The sequence below is a fragment of the Emys orbicularis genome, chromosome 22 (genome assembly GCF_028017835.1).
Source record: "Emys orbicularis isolate rEmyOrb1 chromosome 22, rEmyOrb1.hap1, whole genome shotgun sequence".
NCBI classification, from domain to species: Eukaryota; Metazoa; Chordata; order Testudines; family Emydidae; genus Emys; species Emys orbicularis.
Genome location: NC_088704.1, coordinates 22,554,233 through 22,570,654, shown reverse-complemented (window position 1 = coordinate 22,570,654; position 16,422 = coordinate 22,554,233). Strand labels below are relative to the sequence as shown.

Below are 16,422 nucleotides of genomic sequence, written 5' to 3'. Positions count from 1 at the left end.
TTGTCTCTTATATTTAAACAGTTAGAGTTTGGAGCTGGAGACCTTCAGGGACCTCTATTTGGTCTGAAGATATTTCGTAATCTTACACCAAGATGGTAAATATAAGAAACAGCTACTACTCTATATCCCTGTTCATGAATGTTCCAGACTGACATGCCCTTTCATATTCACTTTGGATATGTTTATCACGTAGAACATGGCAGTCCAAGTTTAAACCTTACAGAGGACTTTCATATGAGGGAAATCACTTAGATTTAATTTTATTTTGTTGTTGGTACTGTGCATTTTAATTGTACTCTGCAGGTGTTAGCAAGGATTGCGTCCTTCCCACCTTTGGTCTAGATTTGCTCTTCTAATGAGGTCACACTGCTGGATTTATGTCCTCACAATCCATTCTATGACAGATTGTGATCTCTAAACACAAGAGTCTGACTTTGCTCCAGAGTCAAGTGGATGAAGAAACCAGACTGGGAGGAAACTCCGAGATAGTGTTATATTTGGTCATGGGGGGGCGGGTGGGGAAAGCTTCTTTTTCTCCACTTCTCCATACAAGCTCTTAATTTCCTTGAGTGCAATATTTCTGTTACAATTAGTTTCATGGTTTCTGTAAAGGGAAATCGTGTTTTACTAATCTATTAGAGTTCTTTGAAGGGGTCAACAAACATGTGGACAAGGGGGATCCCGTGGACATAGTGTACTTAGATTTCCAGAAAGCCTTTGACAAGGTCCCTCACCAAAGGCTCTTAAGTAAAGTAAGTTGTCATGGGATAAAAGGGAAGGTCCTTTCATGGATTGAGAACTGGTTAAAAGACCGGGAATAAAGGGTAGGAATTAATGGTAAATTCTCAGAATGGAGAGGGGTAACTAGTGGTGTTCCCCAAGGGTCAGTCCTCGGACCAATCCTATTCAACTTATTTATAAATGATCTGGAGAAAGGGGTAAACAGTGAGGTGGCAAAGTTTGCAGATGATACTAAACTGCTCAAGATAGTTAAGACCAAAGCAGACTGTGATGAACTTCAAAAAGATCTCACAAAACTAAGCGATTGGGCAACAAAATGGCAAATGAAATTTAATGTGGATAAATGTAAAGTAATGCACATTGGAAAAAATAACCCCAACTATACATACAATATGATGGGGGCTAATTTAGCTACAACAAGTCAGGAAAAAGATCTTGGAGTCATCGTGGATAGTTCTCTGAAGATGTCCGCGCAGTGGCAGTCAAAAAAGCAAACAGGATGTTAGGGATCATTAAAAAGGGGATAGAGAATAAGACTGAGAATATATTATTGCCCTTATATAAATCGATGGTATGCCCACATCTCGAATACTGTGTACAGATGTGGTCTCCTCATCTAAAAAAAGATATACTGGCACTAGAAAAGGTTCAGAAAAGGGCAACTAAAATGATTAGGGGTTTGGAACGGGTCCCATATGAGGAGAGATTAAAGAGGCTAGGACTCTTCAGCTTGGAAAAGAGGAGACTAAGGGGGGATATGATAGAGGTATATAAAATCATGAGTGATGTGGAGAAAGTGGATAAGGAAAAGTTATTCACTTATTCCCATAATACAAGAACTAGGGGTCACCAAATGAAATTAATAGGCAGCAGGTTTAAAACAAATACAAGGAAGTTCTTCTTCACACGGCGCACAGTCAACTTGTGGAACTCCTTGCCTGAGGAGGTTGTGAAGGCTAGGACTATAACAGCATTTAAAAGAGAACTGGATAAATTCATGATGGTTAAGTCCATTAATGGCTATTAGCCAGGATGGGTAAGGAATGGTGTCCCTAGCCTCTGTCTGTCAGAGGGTGGAGATGGATGGCAGGAGAGAGATCACTTGATCATTGCCTGTTAGGTTCACTCCCTCTGGGGCACCTGGCATGGCCACTGTCGGTAGACAGGATACTGGGCTGGATGGACCTTTGGTCTGACCCAGTATGGTCATTCTTATGTTCTTACGTTATGTTCTTATGGCAGAAAACAGGAGCTGATCCCAGTTTTAATGGAGGGAGTGAAAGGATGCTTTTTCACAACTTTTATTATTCTTTTGTGACAGCAGTTATTGCTTTAGGGATTGATTGCTGAGGAGATGGTTGCTGTTCGGTTCTTCTATTTCATCTAGCGTGTGAAGTTTTGCGTACACAGCTTCAGCTTTATTGGGATGATGTGCCATGTTGTAATCAGAAGCAGACACATTTTTTCACTTTTTGAAACAACTTTCAAAGGCAACTTCTTCATTACTGTTTTGTGTGATGAGCAGGAATGTGCAGCTCAATAGAAAACAGCCACTTCTCAGGCAGGATTTGTAAGGGAGCAGTCAGTTCTGAGAGCGTAATTTAAAAAGCTTGAATTAAATTCCTTATTTGCTTTTGTTTAAAGAGAACAACCCAGAAATAAATGAGAATATGACAAAACACATGCCTGTGACTGCGTCTCACGTCTGAACCACTGTGTTCAGTGTTGTCACCAGCAGGAGAGTTTGGAGGAAGCAGTTTGCTTATTTTCAAAGTGAACCCAAAGCCCGTGACTCGGTTCCCCTTTCCCACCTGGGAGAAGGGATAGTAGCTCAGTTTGGGATACTTGAGAGAACGAGGGGCGGGTTGTTTGTTTTTCCCCTTTGGAGGGTAAAAGAGGCAGGCTGGTATTGGCATGTACAACAAGTGACACAGGCTCCCAAGAAGGGAACAAGGCTAGTGTAACTAAGTCTCCTCTTAATTATCTGAAAGAGGAGGAAGGGGGAAAGTAGAACTGCTAGACACCTTGGGTTTTTCAGGGGATGAACTTGAAGGTCAGGTAGGTTAGGAAATAGAGGGTGCTTTGTGGGATATCGTTAAGCTGTAAATTACAGGAATGGCTTACTACAAAGTGGGAAGGAGAGGGAGCGAAGCTCAGGAGATCTCTCTGTCACAAGCCTTATGATGCTGTGCAGAAATAATGCTCAGTGACATTCTCCAGACTTCTGGCCTCTGCATCCAGGGCTCTTCTGGGACTCTCGCGTGCAGGAGAGGTGCTGACATTAAGAAAAGAGATTAGAGAAGTAATGCAAGGTTTGCCCTTCGCCGGATGGTGATTTGCAAATGACTAGAGCCATCCTTTTGTGCAGAAAAGTACAAGATAGATGCTGACTGCATTTTTGCATTGGAGCCTCTTTCTCATTGGTGACAGTGCCGCCTCCTTCCCTTTGAGTCCTTCTGGTTTTCAGACATCCCATTCTCAGAGCCCAGATTGTGACGTAGGCCCCTGGAGAGCTTAGTGCTGCTGCCTCTCTCACTGGTGGTGGGGAGCTGCTGGGCAGCAATAGGAGGCCTCCATAGCAGGTGATGGTGCTGCCTCTACAGAACTGTTGCACGGTAAGGGCTAGGCAAGCCTCCGTGCCAGTGTTTGCACTCCTGTTGGGCTGGCCCTAATGTTACCACATGATTGACTGAATTGGGGGGTTACATTAGTGGCAGTTTCCTGGCAGTGCTGCCAGTGTCTAATGTATGAACTGATTGCAGCTGATATTGGAGCTGAAAGATAGCGAGTGTCTACAGCATGCAGCGAATGTCTCTTGAGAGTCCTGCATGCCAAAGCTCCTGGGTGACGGGGAGTTTGAGGCTGTCTAGAGAGTCTCTGTTCTTACCACTGCTGATGCTCTCCTTATTTCTTGTAGCTTCATCACCACAAACTGTGCTCTGCAGTTTTCATCCCGTGGAATCCGACCAGGCCTCACGACTGTCCTGGCGCGGAACCTAGATAAGAACACGATGGGCTATTTACAGTGGCGATGGGGCATCCAGTCAGCCATGAATACGAGTATTGTCCGGGATACCAAAACCAGCCACTTCACAGTGGCCTTGCAGGTAAGACTCAGAGGGCTGTGTGTAATGGAGAGCAAGCTCCCTCTCAATATTTGAGTTGCCTCTTATAGTGCCCATTGGAAGGTAGCTTGCCCCTTTTCCATTATAACCTCCGTCAGTAATTTAGCTAATTAGCACCTGTCTGAATTTAGTCAGTGTGATGGGTTTGTGGATTAGCCCTTCACTTTGCAGCCCCCTGCCCAGAACTGATGGCTAGTATTGTAGTAGTGAGCTGGAGGACACAGCTCATAATGTTAATGTGCTGGAGGAATGGAGAGCAGTGTGTCAGGCTTCAGCCTCCCTCGACTGGGAGACTGTTTCATTTCTTGGAGCCTAGTTTGTGCTACCTTACTCAGTCCCTTCAGCTGGCTTATGGACATAGCAGTGTTGCCACTGATTTCCATGAAGTTGGTGTTCCTTCCTCCTCAATGCGAGGGAGGGAGAGAGAGGCAGGAGCAAAAGAGCTGAAAGGGAAGTTGTCAGGTTGGTGTACCCTAAAATTTGTGTCTCTGCTCAAAACAATTTTTCCAACTTCCCTTTTGCAGAATGCACTGAAAAGCAGCTGTTTGCTCTGAATTCCAGCAGCAGATTCTGCCGCTGGACTCTTGCTCCTGTATTACACATTGACAGTCTATGTGATTTCTACTCAGCAGAACACGTAACCTTCCCCTCAGCATTCAGAGCAGCAAAACACACCGTGTCTAGGTGTCCATGGAACCAGAAATGCCTTTCTCAGCAGGAACAGCACATTTACTGAAATGTTTTGCAGAAAGAGCAAAGCACAGTTTCAGGGCTATAGACCTGTCACATTTTCTTGCTGCTCCTGTACTAGTTAGAAATGTTCCTACAGCAGCCACTTAATTCACCAGAGCCAGAAATCTTGCAGCACGTTCCTCGCAGAAATGACCAGTCACTTAGAAATGTGCTTAGATCACCTGATGTGCTTGCTGCCTAGCCCAATATTTCCAGGAGACACTCGAGTACAGCCTTGATTCTGCTTCTTCTGTGGAAAGCGACACTAATCTTCCTGCCATATGGAGATACTTGGCATTCCTGAATGTACCTGCAAAGTGCTCCGAGCACTGCAATGAGTGCATCCACCCACCTGTCTGCATGCATGCGCTTTCCCAGAGTGTTGGCATGAACACTCAAGCTGCTGCTCTGATGTGATCACACTAATGTAAAGACTTTCGGGGCTGGGTGGGGAGAAGGGTGTTTCAGAATGGCCCCATTATTCTGGGATCATATGGCAGTTATCAGTTTTGCTAACTAGTGGTGCCTAGAAATTTCCCAGGAACAGCAATGAAATGAGACCTTCAGCCAGCTGACAGTGTCCCTTCAAGGCAGCACTTCTCCAACTGTTATTCTGCAGATCACTTTGTAAGAGAGAGTCCCTCTCTTGTTCCAAAGCCCCTCTCAGCTTCATGCTCAGCCCCAAGTAAAGGCTTCACAGAGCACAGTCTAAAATTCAGTGAGTGACACTGTGAGTACAGGTGAGGGTAGTGACATGCAGGTGGTAGCTACCCTGCAGAAGGGACTGGAAAGGAAATCGGTGGGAGTACTCAGCTGTGGCTGCTGATACAGCTTGTCCATGAACTCATGCCTCTCTGGTGTTTCAGCTCGGAATCCCCCACTCCTTCATGATGATCAGTTACCAGCATAAGTTTCAGGATGAGGATCAAACCCGAGTTAAAGGTTCCCTCAAGTGAGTATAAGTGGGGATGCTCCTGTGGGGCTTGCATCAGAGCGTCTGGCAAGGAAACCCCAGTCACTGCTGCCGTAGGCCTGTGTAGTTTGTGCTCTGATGCCTGTGTATTTCTTGGTGGAAGAGCTGCTTCCCTTGATTTTTAATTCTCTCTGTTAATGTGACAAAATGAAGGGTCACAGTCTTGGGGCTTAGATGAGTCTTTGTCCTCTTCAGCTGGGGAGACTGTACCTGTATTATTTTGATATCTGTGCATCATCACCAACGACAAAGCCTGTAAGCCTTGCCAGTTTGTCACTGTACTAACTGAAAAAGGCCTCCTTCATTTAGGTCCTGTATTTACATATTTAATCACTCACTAACAAACATGTCTTTCTTGTTCCATATTGTTTCCTGTTTTAATTTGCTGATATTTCTTTGACTAGTCTGCCTGTGGCAGCTCCACTTCAGGATGCGCATGCGCCTGTGTGCTCCTGATTGGAGACTGTCGTCAGTAGGGTTTGCACCTGCACCCTAGGAATCCTTGTGCTCCAATGTAAGGGCATAGTGTGGGGGTATGGCCCTGCTGCCACCCCAGTTCCGTCTCAACTACCCACGGCTTGAGACAGAGCATTGCAGTGTTGGCTATAGTTAGCCATACGGCTTCTTGCATGTCTCTTACTGTTTCTTTTCGTAGTGATTTTCTTTATATATTTTCCCGTTGTTTAGCACACTTTAGAATCCCCCGTTTCATTTGCCTGATCTGGGTGTTTGTTTTCTTCTTGGGCCTCAATCCATGGCTTCGAGTAATGGCCTAAGACCCCCGGCTTCAAACCCTGCCAGACCTGCCATAGGTCTTTTTCCTGCAGTGACAGACATTCAAGCTGCGTCCACTGCCTGGGAAAAACTCACATCCCATTGAAATGTAAGATCTGCTCAGGATTTAAAAGCAAGTCTAAAATATCGAGGGAGAACAGACTAAAACTCCTGTTGATGGAGTGTTTTCTGAGACCTGCAGGGTCCGAGTCACGCCCCATACGTCAGATTCAGTTGCACAGAGAGCTCTGGCCACCGTCACTGCTGTGGCGGGAAGCAAAGATGCTGGGGCCCCTTTAGAACCATCCAGACCCTAAAATAGGAGAGAACCCATTCTCCAGAATGGGATAAGAGAAGAGAAAAGTCATCTCTGGGTCCAGGCCTCAGGAGACCTCACATCCCAACATGGGTACTGCCGAGGCTCCCCACCACTGCTACCATGATCCTGGCATCGGGTAAAAAGACAACACTGCGTACTGAGAAGCTGTCTGGTAAACAACCTGAAGTGGCATCGGCGTTGGCACTCGACTCAGTGCCTTTGAAGCACGAGGACTCTAAGGACAAGCTGAAATCATGGTTGGTACCAGCCAGCCGAGAAGGGTGCATGGATTGCACTTACCACCTGACTCCTGGGGGCCCCTGTCCGGAGTCCCTGGTACCGTACGGGCTTCTGTTCCATGAGGACCCGGGAGGAATCTGAGTCACCATTGCTGAGGGGTACCTAGAGAGACACTCTGCCAGTGCTGACTTACCTCCTGTAGTCTACTTAACCTCTGGTCTTGCCATTGACATTGGTGACTCGTCCTCCAGTACCATCTAGATCACCAGCCTCTCACAAGATCTTTGAGGCTACGGAGAAGGATTTCCAGCCAATACAGAGACATCCTCTAACCAGCCAAACAAGTCTTGGTCTCCAGTACTGATGCCATTATTGGGTCCTCTCTGGCCCCCAGTACTGACTCGAGCACTGGTAAATACCACTTGCCCCACTGATGGATACGGCGATGACACCTCATCTGATTCCAAGGTGTCTATACAAGGCTCCTCTACCTTCCCGTTCCAGACTCCCTCCCTTGAGGTGCACCCCGAGGAATAAGCTCCAACCCGAGATATACCTGGCCACCCTGGGATTCTGCCCCCTCCCTTACACTGCACCACAGTGGGGTTATTGGAACTTGTGGGCCTCTGATGGTGACCAGCTATCCCGGATCCCATATTGTAAGAGGGCATGTCAGGATCAACAACCGCCACCCTGGTTCTTGCTCCACAGGAGGATCTCACAGAGAACCAAGAGCTAGCAGAGGAAGAAGAGATATTACCTTCCCACAAATTTTCCTCCTCACCAGACGACACTATTGTGCCTCCCTGCCATTTTATGATGATGATTTCAAGACCTTTCAAGATCTTCTGAAACGGATACCTTCCAAGAGACCTTACCAATTCCATTGGAGAAGACGAAGGATCCCCAGCATTCCCTGTTGGACATCCTCCATTTGTCTGCTTAGGGCAAAATCGCCTTGCCTGTCAATTTAATTGATGCATAGATTCAAAGGCCAGCAGGGAGGGACCATTGTGATCATTTAGTCTGACCTGTATAACGCAGGCCATAGAACTTCCCCAAAATTATTCGTAAAGCAGATTTTTTTAGAAAAACATCCAATTTTGATTTTAAAATGGTCAGTGATGGAGACTCCACCATGACCCTTGGTAAATGGTTAAATACCTTCACTGTCAAAAATGTACACCTTATTTCAGTCTGAATTTGCCTAGCCTCAACTTCCAGCCATTGGATTGTGTTAGACCTTTCTCTGCTAGATTGAAGAGCCCATTATTAAATATTTGTTCCCCATGTAGGTGCTTATAGACTGGAATTAAGTCACCACTTAACTTATTCTTTGTTGGACTCAAAGAACTCAATCTAGATAGTTTATTGCTATACTGCATGTTTCTTATCCTTAGTCACTCTTGTGGCTCTTCTCTGAACCCGGTCCAATTTAACATCCAATTTAACACATTGAATTGTGGGCCCCAGAACTGGACACAGTATTTTTCAGCAGTAGTTGCATCAGTGCCAAAAGCAGAGGTAAAATAATCTCTCTTTTCCTACACAAGATTCCTGTTTCTACATCTCAGGATCAAATTAGCTCTTTTGGCCACTGCAGCACAATGGGACCTTGTGTCCAGCTGATTGTCCACCGCGACTCCCTCAGTCCGTAAGTAGGGCCTACGTTCTTTGTTCTTAAATGTACATATTTACATTTAGATGTATTAAAACACACATTGTTTGCTAGATCGCTCTGAATCAGTGACCTGTCCTCTTCATTATTTACCACTCCCCCAATTTTTGTGTCATCTGCAAACTTTATCAGTGATGGTTTTATGTTGTCTTTCAGGTCATTGATAAAAATGTTAAATAGCACAGGGACAAGAACCAATCCCTATGGTATCCCACTGGAAACACACAAACTTGATGATGATTCCCCACTTACAGTTATATTTTGAGACGTATCAGTTAGCCAGTTTTTAATCCATTTAATGTGTGCCATGTTAATTTTATATTTTACTAGTTTTTTGATCAACATGTTGTGTGATACCAAATCAATGACTCTCTGCTGGCTGCAGCCTTTATGGCTTGGCAAATTCATGCTACCCAAGTGTAAACAGACTGACAAAAATATTATATACCACCCAGAGGCTTGGAGTATTTTTTTTTCTCCCACCCAACTCCCTTGTTGTCAAGGCTGTTAACGAATGCACTTGTCAGGTGGGTCTCAGTGACTCCCCAGCCAAGTCACACACAGTCCGTGTATGAAACAAACAAATCCCTTCTGGGGTTACGCAGTCCAAAAATGGCCTCAATGTCCTGCAGCCCTCCCTGGGCTCAGCCTTTAACAGTCCAACAGGGCCCATCGTGGTGCCCTCTCCGTTGGCGTCAACCTGTAGCCCTCCCAAGGCTCAGGCCCCTAATTAGTCCAACTGCGGCCTATTGCAGTACCCCCTCTGCTGGTGCATCTTCCTGTAGCCCTCCCTGGACTCAGTCTTTGACCAGCCCAAGAGGGCCCATCACAGTACCCTTGTGTGGTCTGGCTGGGTTGCAAGATTCCTTCTCTGGAATTGAGCAGCATCCCAAGGGCTTCTTCCCTGGGGACTCCTTACCTCTCTTTGAGTCCTCAGTGACCCCAGCCTTCCCACTGAGCCACCCCTCTTGGACTCGGTTCTCTGACCACAGCTCCCCGCGGAGTCAGTCCCAGTGCGGCCCCCTTCCCTGCCGTGCCAGAGTTCTAATCCCTTTCCTTAGGGCGTAGCCATTTCCCCCAGGGGGTGGGGGGTGCAGTCTCACCCACTCTTCCGGGTCCCAATCCAAGGATCCTTTAAGTATAGCAGCCTTGTGCTGCGTCCCTTTACTAATTACTAAAGTTAAGATTTTATCACAGTTATTTTTAGTAAAAGTCAGGGACCGGTCACAGGCTTCTGTGAAATTTTGTTTATTGCCTGTGACCGGTCCCTGACTTTTACTAAAAATAACTGTGACAAAATGGGGCTGATGGGGAATGAGAGTCGGAGTCCTGCTGCGGGAGGGGAGTGGAGGGGTCCAGCTCCCGTGGCGGCTGGGAGCTCTGGGGGCTCCCCGGGGCCTGCGGCAGCTGGGAACTCCAGGGCTGGCAGCTGGGAGCGGTGAGGGTGGCAGCTTGGTGGAAAGATCCAAAAGACGTATGTGTGGGAGTTCCATTGTCACAGCCTTCTCCCACAAGGATCATCACCACAGTGCTTCCCTGTTGGGCTGGAGTGTGCACTTCCAGGACTTCACAGCTCAGGACAAATGGACCAGCTGAGGAAATCCTTGTTACGCTTGCCAGCCCTTCCTTACCCACATCTGGGGGAACCCAGTCATCATAATGCTGGCCAACAGAGCAGCTGTGTATTATATCATTTGGTAAGGAGGAGAAAGATCCTTTTGTTCTGAGTCAGTAAAACGATGGAACTGGTGCATATCACACCACATACAGATCTCAGTGGAAAACCTACTACAAGGAAAACCTACCTACAGATGTGGAAATGTTTCCACTGATCTATACCTCCTCTCGAGGTGATGCACATTCTCAATTATCTGCCAAATTTAAAAATCATGGAATTATTGCTGAGCTTGGTTAAGGTTCACCTTGCTGCCATCACAGCTTTTCACCCCCCTATTGAGGAGTTTTCAGTTCGTCAGACACCTGACTGTGATGATGTTTATTAAGTGCCTGTTCAACCTTTTTCCTCCTGTCAGAAAACCCACTCAACCATGGGATCTCAGTTTAGTTCTTTATGTGCTGAAGAAGCCTCAGCTTGAACCTATGGGGAGTTGATCCCTCCTTCCTCTGTCCCTCTGTACTTGGTTCCTCATGGCCATCACCTCAGCCAGGAAGGGTGTTGGGGAGATAGGAGCCCTGTTGGCTGACCCACTGTATACAGTGTTCTGTCGTAACAAGGTGACACTACATCCACATCCTCGCTTTCTACCTAAAGTTTCTTCAGAGTTTCACATTTATCAGGAGATTCACCCACCGGTGTTTCACCCCAAGCCTCACTCTTCAAGAGAAGAAATGAGCCCCCATACACTGAATGTAAGAAGAGCTCTTGCCTTTTACAGCGACAGAACTAACCCCTTTAGGGCTTCCCCAAGGCTTTTCAGCTCTGTCATGGAATGAATAAAAGGACATCCATTCTCCACCCAAAGACTGTTGTAGGATGCTTCTTAACCTGTTACAAAGCCTTGGGGCTTTGCCCCCCCCTTAAGGTGATCGCTAATTCCACCAGGGCTCAATCTCAGAGTGGCCCGACTGAAAAACATCCTGTCTCAGACTGCTGCAGGGCAGCCACCTGAATTTTGGTGCATGTTTGTCCAGCACTGTGCTGTGCTTGCTTCCAGAGCTGACCTGGCTTTTGGTGACACCGTTCTATCATCCACACTAAATCAGCCTCCTCAGCGCCCACACTCAGAATCTCCTGAAGTGAGACCCCTTAGGGACGCTACTCGAAGAAGGGGAGGTGACTTACTTGGTATGGTAACTGTAGTTCCTCGAGATGTGTCCCTATGGGTGCTCCACTACCCCCGCCCCTTCCCATCTGCCTTGCAGTCTTGCTAGACTTCCGTGGTTGAGAAGGAATTGGAGTGGAGGCAGTCCTTCCATTCCCTCCGCCCACCCATATATTCTTGCACCTGAGCACAAGGATATCTAGGGCGCAGGCACAGACCCGCGGACACTGCTGACAAAAATCTCTGATCACATACATCTTGAAGAACTCCAGTTATGGTACAAGGTTGGTAACCTCTCCTTTGTGATACGTGGTGAACTACAATAAACAGAATTGGATAGTAAAAGAGAAATTGGAGATACTGCTCTTGTCTTATTGTTTTCTGGTTTTGTCATTCTAGGGCAGGTTTCTTTGGGACCATAGTGGAATATGGAGCAGAGAGGAAGATTTCCAGACACAGTATTTTGGGAGCCACTGTCAGTGTTGGTGTTCCCCAGGGAGTGTCTCTGAAAATCAAGTCAGTTCAAGATTATAACTGTGATGTTGGTGGCTATGACTGTAACACACATTCATGTGTCTGATGCATTCAATTGGGGCACCCAAGCAAAGATATTTTAGGCATACTAGCAACAGGAACCCAAAGGCTGTGATGCATGTACATGCCATAAAATGGAGCAGGTTGCAGCAGGGATGTGGCCCTCTAAGCCTACTTCTGTTGGAGGCTGAGCATTTCATTTGGCACTAGTGTGCAAGTACATTAAAAATATCTGAGGGTGCATTTTAAAAATCAAGCGTGGCAAATTACTGTAAGTGGATAGATATTGAGGGTTTTTTTTTAAAATATCTTTAATTGCATTCCAGTTACCACAGCTTTACACACAGGCAAAAATTCAGACCAACCTAGATTGCTAGAGTTAAGAATATATCAGTTTTCACTAGTTAACATGATGCAGCTTTCAAAGAGGTACTAACAGAACACTGTGTTGATAGACTGTCGTGCATATTTTGATTTTGCCAGCAGAGGGCATGACAACACTGCAGAACCTATCCAAAAACACTAAGATCGCAGTCCTGATGATGACTTCAGATCATGACAAACTTGCTAAAATAAATTTGACCATAAGCAACTGATGAACATTAATATTCTCCTTCCTGCAAGGCACATGCATGAATGTGATCCTTCTTGTGAGAGCATCCTCTGTTCCTGTGTAACCTTGAACTTTGGTTATCTCATGATGTGTACAGGGACCAGTAACGTTCCCTGCCTTATTGGGTAGGAATCCAGGAAGTGATGGTGGGGAACAGTGCAGCAATAGATTCTTTCAGGATAAGCAACTGCTCCTGATTTCCCTCTGGAAGGGGTGACTGTGTCTTTCCCCAATGAGTCCTGGAATCATAAGAGATTCTCTCAAGATTTTTTTAAATAGACCCCAGAACATCGTCGCAGCTCCAACCAAGTATCTCCAGAGGAGACACCTGCTCCTTAAAAGTAAGGGCTCTGCCAGGCTTCAGACGTCTCCATTGCTGCTGTTCTGATTTAGTCTATGAGCTCTTCACCTTTGGGTTCAGAGTTCAGACTATCCCACTACCTCTGGTGGTTGCTGCTGAGTTGGAGCCTACACTGTTGGCCGGCATTAGACGTATTCTGTTGTATGCTTTAGAACTCCAGACTTGCTTTGATAAGCTGCTTTGTTCTTCTTTGTTTTAGGTTGAACAGGGCCAGCCAGACCTACTTCTTTCCTGTCCACCTGACAGATCAGCTGCTCCCCAGTGCTGTGTTCTACGCCACCGTGGGACCCCTAGTTATCTACTTTGCCATGCATAGGCTAATCATCAAACCCTACCTCAGGGCACAAAAGGAGAAGTGAGTCTGAGGTCATGTGTTTTAAATACAGAGCTGGGCTTTCCTATTCAATTGCTTTTGGAAGCAGGGTGGCAGGTTTAGGGGCATTTATCTGCGGTACAATTGTTGTATTGGGAGTTAAAATGGGGAGCCTGAAGGATGATCGCTGTAAAGAATCTCCAACGGAGGCCTTGAAACCAGCCTGAGTGAGTGAGGTCTGTAGGATCATTAAGGCACTGACATGGGAAGTGCATCCTTGCACTGAATCGTATTTAATGCCTATAACTAATGTGTTGTTCAACTTCCTCATGTCAGAGAGTTGGAGAAACAAAGGGAAAGTACAGCCAGTGATGTCCAACAGAAGAAGCAGGAGGCGGAAGCTGCAGTAAGTGGTCCATTCCTCCATCCCCAGTCTTACCTGTTAGTTTCATCCTTGGTTATATTGTTCCATACAGCATATGCCACCCACTTTGTTCTCCAGCTGTGTCCCCAGTTTCATTTGCAGAACTTATACCACCCGCAGTGTTGCCAATCCTTGCGATTTCGAGTGGTGTGATTTTTGCCAGGGCTGGAGCCAGTCTAGTGATGATATGAGGAGCTCCAGTCCTCTTGGGGATTTTAGCCCTGCCTGGGGGAAAAATCCCCTCCCTGACTGGCTGCCTTCCACATTTGCCCGCCTCCTGGGGCGGAGTAGCCAATCATGACTGCTGTAGCAGCAGGCAGAGCTTTTCCACCTCCCCTCAGGACCATTCTCACAGTAGAGAAGGGGGCAGAAAGAGCCAAGCGTCTCATGGCAGCTCTGTGCCCCCCCGGTGAGCCACAGGATGTTAACTTTGCTCCTCCCTGCTCCCATCTCCTGCCCTGGGGTGGGGATGGGGGAAGAACCTGTCACTGCCCCCCAGCCCAGGAAGTAAGACTGAGTCTTCCCCTTCACCCCAGTAGCTGAGTGTGCTGCTGTCATTGGCAAGGGCAACAGAATACAGAGCCTCCCGCAAGCCACAATTGCTGGCACTCTTTAATTTCTCTGAGACACTCTACCCATGGATTGGATGATCTCCAGACATGACTTGGAGCCGTCCTGTGGTCCCTAACATTCCCATGCTCTGTCACCGCAACCCCAGGGCAGTTTGAGGCATTTCCCCCTTCCCTGTGTTTTTGTCCTGATCTTCATTTTCATATTTATGCGCAGGTGAGCTCTGAGACAATGCCCAGGCCCTGGTCTGCAGGTGTCTTCCTAATTCACTCATCCCTCATGAGCCTTCTCAGCTAAAGGAAACTATTCCCACTTGGGGTTCATAGCTGTTTTAAATGGAATCTGACTGCTGAATTTTGTTTTGTCCTTTGTGTTGTGGCAGGTTCGGTTAATGCAGGAGTCCGTCCGGAGGATAATTGAGGCAGAGGAAGCCAGGATGGGTAAAAAGTGCAGCATGACTTACTTGTTCTGAAGGGTTTGAGGAGAGGAAGGGGGAGTGGGATCCCTATAGAGATTGGAGGGCTGGGGAGAGAAGTGGAAAATAGGTATTAAGGGTGGGCAAACTTTTTGGCCCGAGGGCCACATCTGGGTATGAAAATTGTATGGTGGGTCATGAATGCTCATGAAATTGGTGTTGGGGTGCGGGGGGGGTGAGGGCTCTGGCTGGGGGTGCAGGCTCAGGTGTGGGGCCAGAAATGAGGAGTTCAGGGTGCAGGAGGGGGATCCAGGCTGGAGCAGGGGGTTGGGGTGTGGGCTTCAGCTGGAGATGCAGGCTCTGGGGTGGGGCTGGGATGAAGGATTTGGGGTGTAGAAAGTGCTCCAGGCTGGGCCTGAGCAGTTCGGAGGCTGGAGGGGGATCAGGGCTGGGGCAGAGGGTTGGGACATGGTGGGGGGGGAAGCTCTGGCTGGGGGTGCAGGCTCTGGGGTGGGGCTGGAGATGAGGGGTTTGGGATGCAGGAAGGTGCTCCGGGTGGGGATCGAGGGGTTCGGAGGGCGGGAGGGGGATCAGAGCTAGGGAAGGGGGTTGGGGCGCGGGAGGGGCTCAGGGGTGCAGCTCCCGGAAGCAGCAGCGTGTTCCCCCTCTGGCTCCTACACAGAGGTGCGGCCAGGTGGCTCTGCACGCCGCCCTGTCCGCAGGAGCTGTGGGGGCGGCGCTTGGGGCAGGGGCAGCGCGTGGAGCCCCCTGGCTGCCCCTAAACGTAGGAGCTGGAGGGGGGACATGCAGCTGCTTCTGGGAGCCATGTGGAGGCGTGGCATGCATGTGCGGAGCGGCCCCCGATCCCGCTCCCCAGCTGCAGCGCGGGAGCGGGGCAAGCCCCAGACCCTGCTTCCCAGCAGGAGCTCGAGGGCTGAATTAAATCGGTTCGTGGGCCGGATGTGGCCCGCGGGCATACTTTGCCCACCCCGATCTAGAATCTGAATTCTTTAATTAATTTCCTAGGGTTTACACTTGCAAAGATAATGTTCCAAAAGTGAAGTGAGCATAATTGATGTAGTGACATCTTCCTGAGTCTGCAGACAGCCTGAAACGATCTGAGAAGTGGGAGCTGCCACTTTTATGTCCATATGGTTAACTCCAGATCTTAATGACGACTGTTAAAGTGGCAATGTGGCTCTACCTTGGGATGGCCCTGGGTGGGGAAGTGGGATTCGGGGGGTGTTGTATGTGCCTCAATCCCTGGGGGAGGTTCACCACTCATTTGATTTGGTGTTATAGGGGGATCAGGTCAGTGCAGGAATTTTCCTTAAGTCCTAGTTGAAATACTCCTTTCGTTCCCAGGTTGTGCTTGGCCTAGCATTGTGCATGATTTTGAATTTTTTTGAGGAAAGCTCTGTATTTGCCCTTCCAACACTCTTTCTTGAAAACAGTTCCCTCTGGCAGTATGAGAAGAATGCTGGGGGGGGGGGGGGGGGGGGGGGGGGGGGCTGATCTCTTCATTAGTTTCTCTACAGGTGCCTGGGGGAGCCTTTTGCCATATCTTTGTTCTTGTGTGGAATGCAGGTTTGATAATAGTGAATGCCTGGTATGGGAAGTTTGTCAATGACAATAGCAGGAAGAACGAGAAAGTGAAAGTCATAGATGTGACCGTGCCCCTGCAGTGCTTGGTGAAGGACTCTAAGCTTATCCTCACAGAGGCCTCCAAGGTATGCAATGACATGTGCTGAATTGCCTCGTGCGTGTTAACCTTTGCTGCAGGCCCTGCACATCCCAGTCCTGCACCACCTCATCCTCCCCTGGCAG

General features: G+C 47.8%; 1 protein-coding gene across 1 annotated transcript in view; it reads left to right on the top strand.

Annotated features, from left to right (window-relative positions):
• DNAJC11 (DnaJ heat shock protein family (Hsp40) member C11) overlaps positions 1–16,422 on the top strand; it is a 74,885-nt gene that overhangs the window by 55,292 nt on the left and 3,171 nt on the right. Inside the window, exons 7-14 of the mRNA XM_065421440.1 lie at positions 22–95; positions 3,659–3,848; positions 5,465–5,550; positions 11,765–11,881; positions 13,073–13,228; positions 13,523–13,592; positions 14,563–14,620; positions 16,183–16,325. Of these exons, the coding sequence (XP_065277512.1) occupies positions 22–95; positions 3,659–3,848; positions 5,465–5,550; positions 11,765–11,881; positions 13,073–13,228; positions 13,523–13,592; positions 14,563–14,620; positions 16,183–16,325 (894 nt within the window). The remainder of the gene's footprint in view (positions 1–21; positions 96–3,658; positions 3,849–5,464; positions 5,551–11,764; positions 11,882–13,072; positions 13,229–13,522; positions 13,593–14,562; positions 14,621–16,182; positions 16,326–16,422) is intronic.